Here is an 18,422-nt window from a genome sequence, read left to right as displayed (position 1 = left end):
GAAAAAAGTGCGGAAAACCAAGTGGGACAGACAGACAGAGGGACAGACAGACAGATGGACGGACAGACTCAGAGGAAACCTATAGTCCCCTCCGGTTTCACCGGTAGGGGACTAATAAAAAACATACAAATACTATAAATTTCCAGGCTTTAATTCATTTATCACTTTTACTCAATACTATCACAAGGTTACTGAAAAAAAGTCTCAATACAGAGCCATGAGGATGATCTGCAGATTTGTCCCAGATAGTCAAAAACTTCCTCTCATTGTACGACACAGCTTGGAATGTTGACAAAGAGTACTTTTATTTCTTATTCTTTCTGTGATGTGATCTTTCTCCTGGCAAAAGTTTCTGCCACCAACAGAGGGAAAATCAATGTAGCCTCACCATAAACCTGGTTACAAAATAGAATACAGTATTAGTAAGGTGTTCATTTGTCTTAATTAAATGAAAATTTATCATTCAAAATTATTAAATGATATTACATTTGACACAGGCATATTAAGTTGCAAAAAATATTCCAACTATTTGTAAGTACATGCAGTCTAAATGAACCTTTTTTTTACAATCTGCTTTTTCCCTCCACAAAATATAATTATGAATGATAGATTCTGAAAAGATAAAGCTCAATAAAGGATTACACTGACTTTTGCAGGTTTGGCCATTTTCTTGATTTTTCCCCTGGACACCTCTTCATGAGGATCACTGATTGGCATTACATAATTGACATAATTGGCATTACAGATGTGATGCTTGATGACTCCGCCTCCCAGTATAATCATTCCTGTGTTGACAGCATACACGGCCTGACTGTTTACCCGTCGGATGTCTGGAGAAAAGTGGAAAAGAATGCACAAATAAGGGCTTTGAACATATCATTTTTTTTATTGTATTCATTGACTGACAAGAAATTCTTTGCATATCTTTGATCAGATAATTCACAATTGTGATCAAATTTAGTGACACAAGAAAAGTGTGAATATAAAGAGAAGTGTTGTAAATTGTAGTGACACAATCCCAGAAAAAAATAAATCAGCATTTGGGGAATCTTTAAACCGATTTCTGTTACACAAAAGCTCAGTATAGCGTATAGAATTAAACATAATTGATTCTTTTACAGTTGTGTCATCATGGCTTTTGTGTAAATTGGTATCAATGAAATGTTTCTCGTTCTTATACAAAACAGAGAATAGAGATTTTCATGAGAAAATGTGTGACTTAAAAATTGAAAGAAAATCAGTAAAATTGCTGCACACACTTAACAGAAGTCATGTTCTAAACTTCTTGTACCTTCAACAATGTCCAACACCAGTCCTGGGTTTTTAAAGGAATGGAAGTGAATCATGTCTCCAATAGATCTGTCATTTAGAGTTGGACAGGATAATGGAGTGTTGTTCTGAAATATTAAAACATTCCCTATATAAAATTATAATAGACCATTAGATGTAAATAATTCCCTAGAAATTTCTGTGAATGGACTAATCCCCGTTTTATCATGCATTAGTCAGGTGAACTTATCGCAAGTTAATTCCTGGTTATGTGTAATCCTTTAGATATAGGTATGTATGGGTATTATAAAACAGTTCAAACGTATATCATTGAGGGAGTTAACAAGATTCCAGTTCCCCTCTACCCAGAACTAATTCCCAAGGCTCACCTCAGGAAATAGTCCTGCCCTTTGGGAACTGGAATCCTGCTAACTCCCTAAATGATATACTTTAAATGTATATTATACCGTCATATAAAAAAAGGCAACTTAAAACCACAAGATAGAGGATTGAATTAAATCTGCTTATAATTATATTTTTTGCAGAATTTCAATTTGTGAAAAGAATAATGTACGTCTGTTTCACATATCATGAAGCCACAAGGTCTACCTTATAAGCCCAGTAATTGACAGAGTCTGGGTTGTCAATCTCCTTTCCTAGTCTAGCTATCATCTTGCTGGGGGTCCAGACTGGGGTCCATACAACATTCTTGAAAAATTTAACATGGAAGCATTTTATACAACTCTTTCTTATGGACTTTTGACAAATCAAATCAATGAATTTACTTGCACAAAAGCTCAGTATAGCATATAAAAGTAAACATGGTCTGAGTAAATTCTTATACTTTGGTGTCATCATGACTTTTGTGCAAATTTAAACACACCTACTCAGGATCAATCTGTAAATGACAACAGATCCCAATGAATGAAGACATAAAACAGAATAAAATCATTGACATGTTGAATTGGCAACTGAAATACTAGCTGCCTACCTTATTTTCTATTCCCCTAACATCATGTTAATTGAATTCACCACCAATATATTAGCAGCCTGCCTCATCTTTCTACTCCTGCAAGATTTTGTTGAGTGAATTGACCACTGAAATACAAGCTGCATATCTAATCTTTCTTTTCCTGCAACATTTTGTTGAGTGAATTGACCTGAAATACTAATGCTGCCTACCTCATTTTTCTGTTCCTCCAACATTTTGTCCAGAATAGGCATCAGCCAGTCCTCAAATAGACAGTAGTTCTCATTGGGTACCAGTAGGTTCCTGATCCTGTTTATTCCATGCTCACAAAAGTAACTTCCTTCTTAAATCCCTGAAGTAGGAAGGAGACAGACGGGGTTTGAAGGTTATTTTTTTTGTTTACTTATATAGAAATTTAATAACTGAAAATCTGAAATTCAGGAGGGGGCATTCCAGCTGGCTCCTCCTGATTCCCCCTCTAAATCCACTCACGCATCCTACTCCATGGGCCAAAATTTGGGTAAATTCATATATGCACAAAAAAGGAATCTCATATGATTTATCATAACACTACTCTTATCTCCTCTTGGAAGAGGGCATAATCTTTCAATTGAACAAACTTTAATCCCCTTTACCCAAGGATGCTTTATGTGTAGATTTGTTGAAATTGTTGTTCTTGAAAATTTTACACATTTTGTCCTTTATATTCCCATGTAAAAGTCTAATTCGGCCCCTACTATGGCCTGCCCTATTTTCGAGGGCCACAATTTGAACAAACTTGAATCTGCACCAAGTGAGGATGCTTGCATATTAATACCACATATCATAGCCCTGTTGTTCTTCAGAAGAATGTTTTCAAACATTTTGTCCTATATTTTCTCAAGTAAAACTTTGATTCACTACTGTTTCCCCACCCTACCCCCTGGGGCCATGATTTGAACAAACTTGAATATGAACTCCCTGAGGATGCTTGCATATTAATATCACTTAACATTGTCCTGCTGTTCTTGAAAAGATTTTTAAACATTTTGTCCTATATATTCTCATGTAAAACTTTGATCCCAAACATGATACTAACACAGTATGTCAAAGGTCAAGGTCAGGTGGACTATATGCTGGTATTTTTCAAAATGTGTTACAACAATATTGTACATGCTAACTAGCAGAGAGTTACCTCTTAAAAATGTCAAAAATATATTGTATATTGCCACCATGAACTATTTTGAAAAATAGGTCTAAAGTCAAGTTCAAAGGTCATGAGGTCAGAAGCCATAACCATGTTATTTTACAAAAGCTACAGTGTCAAGCAATACATGTGTAAAATACCAAAGAAATATAATGAAAGAAATACATATATAGGTAATACATAAAGAAATAAAGTCAACATTTAAAAACTGAAAACTTTAATAGGATTCTTGTAACAAAATCTTAAATGAGTACACGTATGTACTGATTAAAAAAAAATAAAAATATCACACTGCAAGGTTAAAAAGTCATAAATATAACAAAAATAATTCTGCATTTTCATAACATCAAGATCATACACAAATGACTACATGTATATGAAACAACAGGCCCAAGGGCCTTAATGGTCACCAGAGCATAATACAATCCTGTTAAGGATCCACAAAATGGCAAATTAATTATAAAGCAACATTTTTATAGATATGTTGCTCAAACACAAGAGAAATAGGGCAATCAAGGGACCATGAAAGTCACAATTTTTGTTTCCCTTTATCCATACCTGCTACATACCAAAATTGGTTGAAATTGGTTTCAGAGAAGAAGCTGAAAATGTTCAAAAGTTTACGACCAATGGACAATGACGGACAAAAACAGATAGTAATAGATAACATAAATGACTCTGGTGACCAAAAATTTAATACAAAACATAGCATAATATGGGTGGTAAATCATCTTTTTGTACAGGTATATGGCTATTAGCACTGTCATAACACTCTTACTCCTTGCTTCTATAGGGAAGATGTTCCAATGGTCCATGGAACTTTTCATCAAAAGAAGCCATGTTATTTTATAGTAAGCATGACTTAAGATTGAGACCAAGATAATCCAAAAGTTCTCGATTCCGTCTCCCATGGGACCAAATGTAGTTATCACTGTGGGTTAATAGAAGCAGATCTTCAGTCATTGTTGAAGTATGTGAAAGTACTCTCAGTTTTTTTTTTTGACATTTCCCTAAAAATGAGAAGAGACAATGTGGATTTCATTGATCCCTCTTTAAATTCAGTATTATAAGCCATACATGCTTCCATGATTCCTTTGATTCACCACTTTTACTCAATACTATCACCAAGTTCAGAAAAACTGTCTGAACACAGCCATGTTGACAAGTGAAACGAATTCTCAGATGTACTACTTTTTGGTCTTATTCTTTCTGTGATGTGATCTCCTTTTCTCTCCTGGCAAAAGTTTCTGCCACCAACAGAGGGAAAATCAATGTAGCCTCGCCATAAACCTGGTTACAAATAGAATATAGTATAAGTAAGGTGTTCATTTGACTATGTGAAATGAAAATGAAAATTCCAAACTAAGGATACTACATCTGACACAGGCATGTTGTGTTGCAAAAAATACATGTACTCAAACTTAGCATTTGTAAATAGTGTGAAAAGAAATATTTTTTGGTGAAATACTTTTTTTTTCTCCACATATATGAATGATTGATTCTGATAGACAAAGCTAAATAAACAATTAAACTGACTTTTACAGGTTTGGCTGTTTTCTTGATTTTCCCCCAGGACACGGCTTCATCAGGACTTGCTCCAGCATCGCTTCCATCAAACTCTGCAGCAGTGTTTACAAACACACTAAAATCTGCACCATTTCGCTGGGAAAAAAAACAAAAACAAACTAGAAATATGTCCATAGGACATGAATGACCCACCGAGGGTATATTAGTAATGCAACATGAAAATTTGTATTAGTGTATGAAATTTGATGAGAATATCTTGAATAGTTTCTTTAAAACTGATATCTAAAAAGTTGGATATAGATGATAAATTCTCACCAAATTATGTATAAGTGCATAAGCTTACATATATACATTTTAATTAATGGTTTCTTTAAAACTAAGCAAAATGCAAATTTAAGAAAAGTGAGGTCAAGGTCACAGGAAAGTTCAAGGTCAAACATTTTTGATGCAGTTGAATAGTTCTCACAAATACGTATCAGCATATTTAGTTTGATAAAAATATTTTGAATGGTTTACTTTAAAAAAAAGTTTGACACTAATTTAAGAAAAGTGAGGTCAAGGTCAAAGGAAAGGTCAAGGTCAAAAAATGTTGATGCAGTTGAATAGCTCTCATCAGTATGTATCAGCATATGGAGTTTGATAAAAATATCTTGAATAGTTTCTTTATAAATGAGCTAAACACTAATTTAAAAATGAGGTCAAGGTCAAAGGAAAGGTCAAGGTCAAAAATGTTGATGCAGTTGAATAGCTCTCATCAGTATGTATCAACAAATGAAGTTTGATAAAAATCTTTAAAACTGAGCTAAACACTAATTTAAGAAAAGTGAGGTCAAAGGAAAGGTCAAGGTCAAAAATGTTGATGCAGTTCAATAGCTCTCTTCAGTATGTATCAACATATGAAGTTTGATTACACTATCTTGAATGGTATCTTTAAAACTGAGCTAAACACTAATTTAGGAAAAGTGAGGTCAAGGTCAAAGGAAAGGTCAAGGTCAAAAAAAAGTTGATGCAGTTGCATAGCTCTCATCAATATCTATCAGTATATGAAGTTTGATGAAAATATCTTGGATAGTTTCTTTGAAACTGAGCTTTGAACGGAGCTAAACGCAAAGCGCAATGGAAGGATGGAAGGACGGAAGACAGACATGACAAACATTATATGCCCCGGCCATATTCATGGCAGGGCATAAAGAAATCAGCAATGAAGTTCTAATATATCAATAAAATTATATCTATAAAATTTTTCAAGTACTATGAAATCAGTAATTTTCAAGGGGGGGGGGGGGGGGGGAGGAATTCTTGTTTTTTCATGGTATGAAGAGACCCACTACTAATTCATATCATCCAAGAATTGCAAAATGTCATAAAACTAGAAATATGTCCATAGGACATGAATGCCCCGCCAAGGGAATATTAGTAATGCAACATTTTAACACAAATTGAGAAAAGTGAGGTCAAGGTCAAAGGAAAGGTCAAGGTCAAAAAATATTGCTGCAGTTGAATAGCTTACATCAGTATGTATCAGCATATGACGTTTGATTCAGAAACTAATTTAAGAAAAGTGAGGTCAAGATCAAAGGAAAGGTCAAGATCAAAAAATGTTGATGTAGTTGAAAAGGTTACATCAGTATGTATTAGCATATGAAGTTTGATGAAAATATTATGAATGGTTTCTTTAAAACTGAGCTAATCACTAATTTAAGAAAAGTGAGGTCAAGGTCAAAGGAAAGGTCAAGGTCAAAAAATATTGATGCAGTTGAATAGCTCTCATCAGTATGTATCAGCATATGAAGTTTGACACTAATTTAAGAAAAGTGAGGTCAAGGTCAAAGGAAAGGTCAAGGTCAAAAAATGTTGATGCAGTTGAAAAGGTTACATCAGTATGTATGAGCATATGAAGTTTGATGAAAATATTATGAATGGTTTCTTAAAAACTAAGCTAAACACTAATTTAAGAAAAGTGAGGTCAAGGTCAAAGGAAAGGTCAAGGTCAAAAAATATTGATGCAGTTGAATAGCTTTCACCAGTATGTATCAGCATATGAAGTTTGACACTAATTTAAGAAAAGTGAGGTCAAGGTCAAAGGAAAGGTCAAGGTCAAAAAAAGTTGATGCAGTTGAATAGCTCTCATCAGTATGTATCAGCATATGAAGTTTGATAACACTATCTTGAATGGTATCTTTAAAACTGAGCTAAAAACTTATTTCAGAAAAGTGAGGTCAAGGTCAAAGGAAAGGTCAAGGTAAAAAATATTGATGCAGTTGAATAGCTCCCATCAGTATGTATCAGCATATGAAGTTTGTTAAAAATATCTTGAATGGTTTCATTAAAACAGACCTAAACATTAATTTAAGAAAAGTGAGGTCAAGGTCAAAATAAAGGTCAAGGTCAAAAAAATGTTGATGCAATTGAATAGCTTACATCAGTATGTATCAACATATGAAGTTTGATTACATTATCTTGAATGGTATCTTTAAAACTGAGCTAAACACTAATTTAAGAAAAGTGAGGTCAAGGTCAAAGGAAAGGTCAAGGTAAAAAAAATGTTGATGCAGTTGCATAGCCCTCATCAATATCTATCAGCATATGAAGTTTGATAAAACTAGAAAACTGACCAGTCAGCAAGGGCCCCGCCGAGGGGTAGAAATATAAGGGTGCAGCTTACAGAATGAGAATTTTAATTGATTACAAAAATTTAAAAATATACGAAGAAGAATATGCAATAACAACTGTATTTATTAAATTTCAAGATAATTCATAAATATCCAACAACCCGTAAGGAGTATCCCTGTATTTACATAAGGCAGTAAAAAACATCATATCTATAATAACTCAATTAAATGTATATTTAAACAAGAATAAAGCATGTGTTTTATAAAATGCCAGCCTTCAGTGAATGCAAATATCACCCAGGCTTGACCTTAACTTCAAAACAAACATCAGTTGCAGACAAATGTTAATTCATCTTAAGAACTCTCTATACACTGCACACTAAAGAGTTCCAATTCCGTGGAATTTTTATGCAGTTAGAGTAATCTGCCCTTAGATCTAAAATGGAATAAATTGAAATCTAAATTTATCATTCAATTTGTAATCAATTCAAACATTCTAAACATTTCATTTGGTCTAGTTGAATTAATGGAACACCTTATTTGCATGTATTTTTGCCATTTAAGTAAGCAACAGTGATTTCAGTTCACCAACAATTCATTGTCTTTGAGTATTTATCCTGGGGATAAATGGCAGGTACCCTATGCTGAAAATTAAATAGATAAACTTCTTATTTATATCTTTATATGATACAATTTTTCTCAGAGCCCAGAAACATTTTTCATTGGTGTATAGAGGGTCCTTAAAGTGACAAAGATAAGCCTGGAAAATGTTCTGCCCTAGACAAGATAATTAATCCCAGGGGGTTAATTGTACTGCTCTCACATTCTTTTCTTCCAAGTTTACAATAAGAACTTTTTCAGTAATGATTAGAATGAGTTTATTATTGGACTACCTGTTAAAATAGTATTCTTGAATTTACATATGGCAGCCAAAAAAAAAAAAAAAAAAAAAAAAAGAATAAATAATAATAAATAAAATAAGTAAATTAAAACAAAAACAAAAAAAAAACTAGAAATATGTCCATAGGACATGAATGCCCCGCCGAGTGTATATTAGTAACACAACATTTTAACACAAATTGAGAAAAGTGAGGTCAAGGTCAAAGGAAAGGTCAAGGTGAAAAAATATTGATGCAGTTGAATAGCTTACATCAGTATGTATCAGCATATAAAGTTTGACACTAATTTAAGAAAAGTGAGGTCAAGGTGAAAGGAAAGGTCAAGGACAAAAATTGTTGATGCAGTTGAAAATGTTACATCAGTATGTATTAGCATATGAAGTTTGATAAAAATATTAGGAATGGTTTCTTTAAAACTGAGCTAAAAAATAATTTAAGAAAAGTGAGGTCAAGGTCAAAGGAAAGGTCAAGGTCAAAAAATATTGATGCAGTTGAATAGCTTTCATCAGTATATGCAGTTTGACACTAATTTAAGAAAAGTGAGGTCAAGGTCAAAGAAAAAGGTCAAGGTCAAAAAATGATGCTGCAGTTGAATAGCTCTCATCAGTATGTATCAGCATATGAAGTTTGATAACACTATCTTGAATGGTAAAACTGAGCTAAACACTTATTTAAGAAAAGTGAGGTCAAGGTCAAAGGAAAGGTCAAGGTCAAAAATATTGATGCAGTTGAATAGCTCTCATCAGTATGCATCAGCATATGAAGTTTGACACTAATTTAAGAAAAGTGAGGTCAAGGTCAAAAGAAAGGTCAAGGTCAAAAATGTTGATGCAGTTGAATAGCTTACATCAGTATGTATCAACATATGAAGTTTGATTACACTATCTTGAATGGTATCTTTAAAACTGAGCTAAATACTAATTTAGGAAAAGTGAGGTCAAGGTCAAAAGAAAGGTCAAGGTCAAAAAATGTTGATGCAGTTGAATAGTTTACATCAGTATGTATCAACATATGAAGTTTGATTACACTATCTTGAATGATATCTTTAAAACTGAGCTAAACACTTATTTAAGAAAAGTGAGATCAAGGTCAAAGGAAAGGTCAAGGTCAAAAAATGTTGATGCAGTTGCATAGCTCTCATCAATATCTATCAGCATATGAAGTTTGATAAAAATATCTTGGATAGTTTCTTTGAAACTGAGCTTTGAACAGAGCTAAACGCAAAGTGTGACGGAAGGACAGACGGAAGGACAGAAGGACGGAAGGACGGAAGACGGACATGACAAACACTATATGCCCCGGCCATATTCATGGCGGGGCATAAATATCTTGGATAGTTTCTTTGAAACTGAGGTTTGAACAGAGCTAAACGCAAAGTGTGACGGAAGGACAGACGGAAGGACGGAAGAACGGAAGGACAGAAGGACGGAAGACGGACATGACAAACACTATATGCCCCGGCCATATTCATGGCGGGGCATAAAAATAGCAACATATCACTTCTTCAACCACAAAAACAAATCCCCTTGAATCTTAACTTTTTCATCAAACCACAAAAATATGATCTCACAAAATATGTGATTTTTATGTGCCCCCCCCCCCCAAACACACCAATGCAAATAGCCTTATTTTACTAAAAATTCAGAAGAAACATTACCAAAACTGACAATGTGGTTAAAACCTTTTTTAAGAAATAAAGTAAAAAGTGATCAGGGAAGGTATCGAGATTGGCTGCACAGTTAACCTTACCATAAGGTTGGCATTACAGATGTGATGCTTGATGACTCCACCCCCCAGTATAATCATTCCTGTGTTGACAGCATACACAGCCTGACTGTTTACCCGTCGAATGTCTGAAAAAAAGGGCAACAAATGGTACATATAAGGGCTTTGAACATCGATTTTTTATTGTGCTCCTTAGCTGACAAGAAATTCGCAAACCCTTAATCAGGTAATTCACAACTCCAAATTAGTTACATGCATAAGAGAAGTCTGAATCAAAGAACTTCTGTTAAATATCAAGCATTGTTTCACATTCCCTGTAATAATAAATCCGCAAAATCTAAACACGTTTGAGAAATCTTCAGCTCAATTTCTATTACACAAAAGCTCAGTATAGCGTATAGAGTTAAACATAATTGATTCTTTTACGTTTGTGTCATCATGGCTTTTGTGTAAACTGGTACAAATGAAATTTTTCTTGGTCTTATACAAAAACAGAGAACCTAGACATTCATGAGAACAAATGTGTGACTTAAAAATTGAGAGAAATAAATACCAGTAAATTGTTCAATATTGCACACATTTTACACCAGTCATCTTTTACGACTTCATGTACCTTCAACAATGTCCAGCATCAGTCCTGGGTTTTTAAAAGAATGGAAGTAAATCATGTCTCCAATAGATCCATCTGTTAGAGCTGGACAAAATACGGGAATGTTGTTCTGAAACATTAGAACAAATAATAAATCTGTTATATACTGTCATAAATAAAGCTGGCATCTTAAAACCACAAGATAGAGGACTGAATTAAATCAGATTATATATTTTTTGGAGAATTTCAATTGGTGAAAAGAATATTGTACATCTGTTTCACAGATCATAAAGCCACAAGGTGTACCTTATAAGCCCAGTAATACACAGAGTCTGGGTTGTCGATCTCCTTTCCTAATCTAGCTATCATCTTGCTGGGCGTCCACACCACATTCTGAAATTGTTAGATGGAAGCAATTCATACACCTCTTTCTTAGGGAATTTGGACTTTGACAAGTTACATCACTTTCTAACACAAAAGCTCAGTAGCATATAAAAGTAAACATGGTCTGAGTCAATTCTTTTACTTTGGTGTCATCATGACCTTTGTGCAAATTTGAAAACATCTATCCAGGGTCAATCTGTCAGCAACAAAATATGCCAAGGATGAACATGCAGAAAAGGGCAAAACTAAAACATTGACTGAACTGGCCACTGAAATATTAACTGCCTGTCTCATTTTTCAATTGATTGAACTGACCACTGAAATACTAATGTTGCCTACCTCGTTTTTCTGCTCCTCCAACATTTTGTCAAGAATAGGCATCAGCCAGTCCTCAAATAGACAGTAGTTCTCATTGGGTACCAGTAGGTTCCCGATCCTGTTTATCCCACGCTCGCGAAGGTCACTTCCTTTTAAGGAAAAGTCCCCGAGATAGGTAGGAGCCAGACATTTGATAAAGTCCTCCTCAATTCCACCAGCTGTGGACACTATACAGTCAATCTATTCCAAAAACATCAAATGGAAATTTATCAAATCTATCTATTTTTTAACTAGAATTTTTTTTCAATATGAATCCTTTCATATGCACAGAAATGTCAGCCAATTTACTTTTCTCTATATTGTTTAATAATTATTTTAAAAAGCCATGAATTCAACAAACAGTGAATGATTTGTATTACTGTAATTTCTATATACAACGCAGACAAACCATTAATTTCCCTGAATTCAAACACACAAATATAGACACAAAAGCTCAGTATAGCGTATAAAGTTATACATCATGTTTTCATACAAAGTATCTGTCATCACTGCTTTTGCATCTGTAATTACATCAGAAACCCTGTTTTGTTTTTTGTTTTTTTAAACAAAGTATGCTGCATTCAGTCTGATTATTAAAGCCAAGTTAAAATCTCTGTTGAGGATGTCTGACCCTTAGTTAGGAACAATAACTCTCGAAATTATTATTCATTTGAATAAGTTTTAAATGAAGTTGAAATTTGAGGATGTTACAAACCATATTATGTTGTGCTAGGTATCTGAAGGTTTCTCTGACACCAGATGAGATCAGGTTAGATGTGTAGCCCAGGAAGATGGTACAGTTAGACTTCTCTCTGTTGCATGGGTTCAAGTTCACCTCATCCAACTTTTCTTTTGGTAATGGGGTCAGCTTGCAGTCAATCTGAAACAGTGTTAGTGAGGAACTTAAGCTTAGGCCATCTACAGACACAGAGTTAGTGAGGAACTTAGGCCTTACATAAACAATCTGAGAGAGAGAAACTTAAACATGGGCTGTCTACAGACAATGTGGAATTAAGTGATCATGAATAACAAAAGCGTTTTCAAAGTGTATATATTACCAGTAACCGCTTATTAACTATACAAACATATATGCACTTAGCATTGTGCATCACAAACACACATACACACACATTTTGAAAGATTAAATACAGGAACATTTAAAAAAGCTACCTCAAGAGATCATATAATATTTAGGTTGATTAGTTTCATTTTCTACATATGAGCAGAGTTCGCAGAAGTACTTAAACTTTTAATACTAAAAAGTGTTTAAAGGACAGACAGATGGGCCCTGTGAATACTTCATGTATACTAGAACCCTAATAAATAAATATTCATTGACAGCTCTGTTCCTACCATTTTATTTATCTGCTCTACTGCCTTGCCAAAGTTGGTAGCCTGGAATCCTGACCTGGTGTAGGACTGTAATAACTTGTGGTAGTTGACCCCATCATTGAAGTCATACCCCTTCACCGTACCCACTTCTTCTGGAATTTTCTCACTCTTGACAAGCACTGCATCAGTGGCCAACTTTGGAGGTTGTTCATCCATTACTATAATTAGAACACTTTATTGAAAATTTCTTCATTTATACCAGAATTCTGAGATGGTTAAATGTAATCAATTTCTATACATAAATGTATATATATATGTATGTATGTGTATTAACTTCAAAAATAGATTATATCACAGTGAAGTTGGCTGGGCTTTAATAGTCTTGATCAATACCATATTTCAATTACACCAATGCAGTCAGTTGCATAAAAGTTTAATCAGTCGTAATTAGATTCATAATTCATAAAAGTTTCCTATTTCAACAATTTTATGTACTTGCGCTTTCTATCGACATTCTAATCAATTCTGGTATTTAAACTCTAAATAATATTCACATTGTCGGGGATGATCTTGTAACTAAATAATAAGTTATTCTGTTATGAGTGATGGCAGCTGTACTTTCTACATACATTATCACTCACCGATGCCCACCCCTGGGATCCAAAATCAATATCTTAACTTCTTGTGTGTCATAAACAATTAGATATTCTATCCTGTATAGAAAATAATCCTAACAAACCCCAACACATCAATTTTCCATGTACCTTTTTGATATGATAAAAAAAAATACTACTATGTAGATTCAACATATTCTGGATGTACGAAAACTCGGTATTCAGAAGCTACTGAATTTTGATAGAGACCAAAACCTAATTTTATCTAGTGTGTTGTGACCAAACAAATGAAGTAGTTGTTTCAAAATAATGACACTGCAACAGAGGAGAGATCATCGTTCTAAAGTTGGTAAGTTTGTTTATTATAAATAGACCTGCTTCAGGAAGAGCTTCCTTTGTTCCTAACATTACTCCCCCCTTTTTTTAAGTATACAACCTAACATGAATTGTCCGTTTTAAATGTAATATTGGTGCCTGTCTTTGATTAATACAATCTTTTATAACTTGAATTGTTAAGATACAACTGATACCCCAGCCACCACTGGAGGCACAATTAAAACATATGGTACAAAAGCATCCATAGATCTATACAAGGGTGTGCAATTACAAGAACATTCAAAACTACAACTTTGTGCAGGTTGGGCTTGTAAGTTACTTGTGATTGGCTAGAAATGACCCAAACTTGTATGTTAACCAGATAGAGTGAATCAAGAATAAAATGTATGTCAAATGCAGCCACTGAATCTCATCTGACGAAACATCCCAGGGCTCTTGATTGTCTATAACTGAGGCCATTCAAAGGCCCCATTCCCAAGCCAAGAAAGGTACCTTTTTCTAATTGAATGTGTTAATTTTCCCAATAGTCATCCCCCCCCCCCCTCCACTTTCCAAAAATAATGAATGCATATATCTGGATATATATACTTTTATTGAGTAACTAAACTTGCTATGCATTTTCTGTATTGCAAAACTGAAATTTAGTTCAATATACACTACTAGTGATGGGAAATTGGAAAAAAATCAGAATCAATCATCAGTAATAATCAGCTGGGCATTACTGATTTATAAATCAATTATTATAATATTTTTAACTTAAATGAAATAAATGTGAAAAAGTAATATTCAAAAATATTTTTTTTAATAAAGTGGAAAATAATATTTGTTAACTTTAAAACAAAAATTCTATAATATATTGAATGGGAATTTATTTATATTTAAATCCCATTAAATATGTTGAAAGGGAATATTAATGATATTGATATTCGTGCCATCTTGCATTAAATGCATTTATTTCTTGGAATTACAAGTTTTACAGGTATTTATCCAGAAATTGGACTTGTATTCCTGATTATAGTTACGTTTACAGATCATCTACTAAAGGGCTTCCTGTGTATAGTAAAACCTCGTAATATTGTCCGTTTTCTGATATTAGTCTGACCCTATATATTCAATCATGGTGGTAAAAGCATCAACATGGCATGGATACCTTCGATATTATAAACATTCATCACTACTTTAAAACTCTTTGCACTTGGATTTGGTAATAAAATTAAAGTATAGATAGTTTTCAATTGACACGATTTTAACAAGAGTTATTTCCCGTTGGTCGCCATATTGGAGGTATACAAGCCGAATTCCTTCATTATTCAACCAATTTAAACTTGTCATACTGGGCAATTGGGTGAAGATAACAATTTTTCTTATGAATTTATGTTGACACAAGCTTCCTTTAATTCATAATTTTAGTATTTTAAAGATTTTTGCCCACATATGCCTGCCATACAAGTTTAAAATTGGTTGCTCAAAGAGGAAAATTCGCTCGTTGGACCTCCAAAATGGCAGTTAACAGGAAATAACTTGCTAAATTCACGCCAATCGAAAACTATCTATTACAATATTAATTTTTGTCAGCGATGTCAGCGTCATTTATTTTGTAATCGATTAGTAGCATCGAAAAGCTCCTAACGACCGACAATCAATTGTCAGTGATAATCGGCCCATCACTTTACACTACAAACCCAAAATATAATGAATTGTCATGAATGTATAATGATTTTCCCAAAAGTCATTGTGGTTGAGTCAGTATGTTGAATGTTGGATCCAATGTTATTATATGATGCATTACAGATTCCATCTAACTTCATTGAAGAATAGTGCTGACTGCGATGAACTTATAAACTAAAAAATCATGTGTGCTTGCATTTTGCATGGCACACCGCATGGTGCAGCACACTAGCTGTTGCATTGCACCATTTCTCAGCAGTATGTGCATATGGCGCATGGCCCAGCCCCTTCCCAGGCCCTCACCAATGCGTGTAGTTTGCTGTGGGGTGATTAATATACAATTTTTTTTCTGGAACAGAATCACATTTCAGTTTTATTTCACATGTAGTATGTATTTTCAGTTTTTATAAAACACTGCTAACCAAGATTATTTGTGCTGCATTCAAAACAGATACAATATCAAACATAAACATGACCTAGATCAAACATGTCACGATAAAACAAATTCCATTGATGAATATGAAAGCAAATGACGTTTGAGATTTTTCTTATAGAAATATTTTAACAATCGGCTATGGTTATCAGATACTCCAACTGGAATGGTTTGTTGATTGTGTCAAATGCACTAAAGAAAATTGTTGCAATCGTATTTCATCTCAGATTTTGTGTCATATAATTTGGTCCTTTCTTAGATACAACAAAACGTAATGGACATATTCATCAGATCAAAGTTTATAGAAAAAGAGAAAACCTGTTGAAATTGATGACTATATATATGCAAAAAAAAAAAATCAATTCAAGAAAAAAATGAAGGAATATCTACTAATTAAAAGTTGTTATTTTTAGTGGATATATACCATAAAGTCACGTGTATTGGACACACTTTTTTTCGTCAGAGAGTTATTCAAAAGTAGGGGTGTGTGTATTACATAGGAACTAAATTTAACCCCCTTTTTTCAAGATTCATCTTTTTTTCCTCAGGACTGACTTCACCGATATCACATTGTATGTTTATTGTGTATAACTTCCCCATTTTTGAATGATTGTCACATATGACATAAATCCCTGGTAAATAATTCACCAAACACTTATAAAAATAAATACATTTATTTAGTTGATAAAGTTTCTAATGAAATTTTTTTTTAGGTCTATATATTCAAAAACTTATTTTATCTTCTTCTAATTTGGATATCATCACTGCTAAATTTAACTCCAATCGACCATAATCAACAACTGATCAAGGTCATGTTTGTTTTACAATTTCCGGTAAGTTGGTTTCGAATCTTCTGCCATTTAAAACAACACATTCATTAACAATAAAGTTTATTAAACGATAAACGTTTGATAACCTGATATCAATTATTACGTATGTGTGACACTGATTGCAGGTATATGGGAGGCATTCTAACCGTGGCAAGGGCTTGTCCCGAGACACAGATTATTCTAACTTCGTTAGAATAAAAAACTGTCTCTCGGACAGGCCCTTGAGCTCACCACAGTTAGAATGCCTCCCATATACCCGCAATGTAGCAGAAAATTGCAGAATCGCTCTGAAACGATTTTGGAGAAAATAAATGAAGTTGCAGTGAAAAAACTATCAAATTATTTATAACAAATTTTTTGAGATTGTGGATACCTTTCACCCAAAAATTTAATCCAAATAATGGAAGAATTCAACACTTCTTTCTCAATGTTTTTTTACTCGCTTCAAATTTACATGCCATATTGACATTCCGAACTCTCTAGACTTTTCATAGTAAATGCACTGAGAGTTATAGATAGAATGTTCTATCGTTAAAATGATAAATGTCCTACGGACCCGGATTAACGATAGAATGCGTTCCGTGTATTGTCAACGTAGCAAAGAAAATACGGGAGATAACTCTAACTCAGTGCATTTACGTTGAAAAATCCCGAGAGTTCCGAATGTCAACATGGTGTGTAAATTTGAAACGAGTAAAAAAAGTTTGTGAAAAAGTTGAATTCTTCCATTATATGGATTAAATTTTTAAATGAAAGGTATTTAAAGTCTCAAAAAGGTTTGTTATGATTAATTTGACTGTTATTTTCAATGCAACTTCATTAATTTTCTCCAAAATCGTTTCGGAGCGATTCTGCAATTTTCTGCTACATTACGGGTATATGGGAGGCATTCTAACTGTGGTGAGGGCCTGTCCAGAGACATAGTTAGATTATTCTAACTATGAGAGTTAATGCCCCGTGTTTGCTTTGCTCCATTGCCAATACACGGAATGCATTCTATCGTTAAACTGGGTCCGTAGGACATTTGTCATTTTAATGATAGAACATTCTATCTAATTCTCACTACACTGTTAGTGAAGGGAAGGAAAATCTCAAGATTCGCCACACTTCTGATATTCTTTCACACAGTGACAAAATACCACTTTGATATTATTTTACACTATGACAAAATATCACTTTTATGCATTATTCAAATAAAATTACTGTATTTCACTGCAGAAATAGTGAAAATGCTGTACAAGAGCTTCTATTTCACTGATTCAATTGACTTTGTCGAACAAGTCTTTTGAATAATTGACAATGAAAAATATTCATGCAGAATGATAACGTTAGAAAGTAAAACAATGAGTGAAAAACTTTGATGGGAATAGCCACGACCTCAATTAATTTTAACGCACATGACCTAATATTTTGTCAGATTAGAAGAAAAATACATGACAAATTACCAGCATGAATATGACTTGGGTTTTTTTCCTCGGTCTCTGAGTTCATCAGGGTTCTTTCTTCTGTGCAATAAATTTGTTGAAGCTTTTAGAAAAAGAATTACAACTGCTAATGGTGCAATCCATTTCTTACCATGCGTTTTCACTCAAGCGCACAAATGACCTGGATTCTATACTCTCGAAATCAACTCGACTTTCACTTCAGTTTTTAGTTAGCTCTAAAACAATCAGTCAAAAAGTTAGAAATTA

General features: G+C 33.6%; 1 protein-coding gene and 1 non-coding gene across 4 annotated transcripts; both read right to left on the bottom strand.

Annotated features, from left to right (window-relative positions):
• Positions 1-162: 162 nt before the first annotated feature.
• LOC133192150 (probable deoxyhypusine synthase) lies at positions 163-18,295 on the bottom strand. Of its 3 annotated transcripts, none has more exons than XM_061328039.1 (9): positions 18,177-18,295; positions 12,872-13,068; positions 12,234-12,398; positions 11,501-11,719; positions 11,084-11,170; positions 10,802-10,907; positions 10,213-10,316; positions 4,962-5,087; positions 186-395 (listed from the first exon to the last, which is right to left on the bottom strand). In XM_061328039.1, exons 1-9 carry the CDS (start codon positions 18,220-18,222, stop codon positions 312-314), a joined length of 1,134 nt encoding a protein of 377 aa, XP_061184023.1. In that variant the 5' UTR covers positions 18,223-18,295; the 3' UTR covers positions 186-311. The 3 variants fall into 3 exon arrangements, with proteins under 3 accessions (XP_061184025.1, XP_061184023.1, XP_061184022.1); XM_061328038.1 differs by lacking the exon at positions 186-395 and adding an exon at positions 3,626-4,715; XM_061328041.1 differs by lacking the exons at positions 4,962-5,087; positions 10,213-10,316 and adding an exon at positions 649-830 and having other exon boundaries at positions 163-395.
• Positions 11,966-12,033, bottom strand: LOC133193048 (small nucleolar RNA U54). Its single transcript, XR_009721876.1, has one exon. It is a non-coding gene; the product is annotated as a small nucleolar RNA U54 (small nucleolar RNA).
• Positions 18,296-18,422: the final 127 nt, after the last annotated feature.

The sequence above is a fragment of the Saccostrea echinata genome, unplaced genomic scaffold (assembly GCF_033153115.1).
Source record: "Saccostrea echinata isolate AGI-Se365-2 ecotype Australia unplaced genomic scaffold, CSIRO_AGI_Sech_v1 ptg000025l, whole genome shotgun sequence".
In the NCBI taxonomy this organism is placed as follows: domain Eukaryota; kingdom Metazoa; phylum Mollusca; class Bivalvia; order Ostreida; family Ostreidae; genus Saccostrea; species Saccostrea echinata.
Note: the sequence above shows the minus strand (reverse complement) of the source record. Positions and strands in the feature narration are given on the sequence as shown.

Coding starts and splice junctions, on each gene's coding strand:
- LOC133192150 (XM_061328038.1), bottom strand. CDS start 18,222: ATGAACTCAGAGACCGAGGAAAAAAACCCAAGTCATATTCATGCTG. Junction 13,069..18,176: donor CCCAAGTCATATTCATGCTG/GTAATTTGTCAT, acceptor TTCTAATTATAG/TAATGGATGAACAACCTCCA. Junction 12,399..12,871: donor TAGAGCAGATAAATAAAATG/GTAGGAACAGAG, acceptor ACACTGTTTCAG/ATTGACTGCAAGCTGACCCC.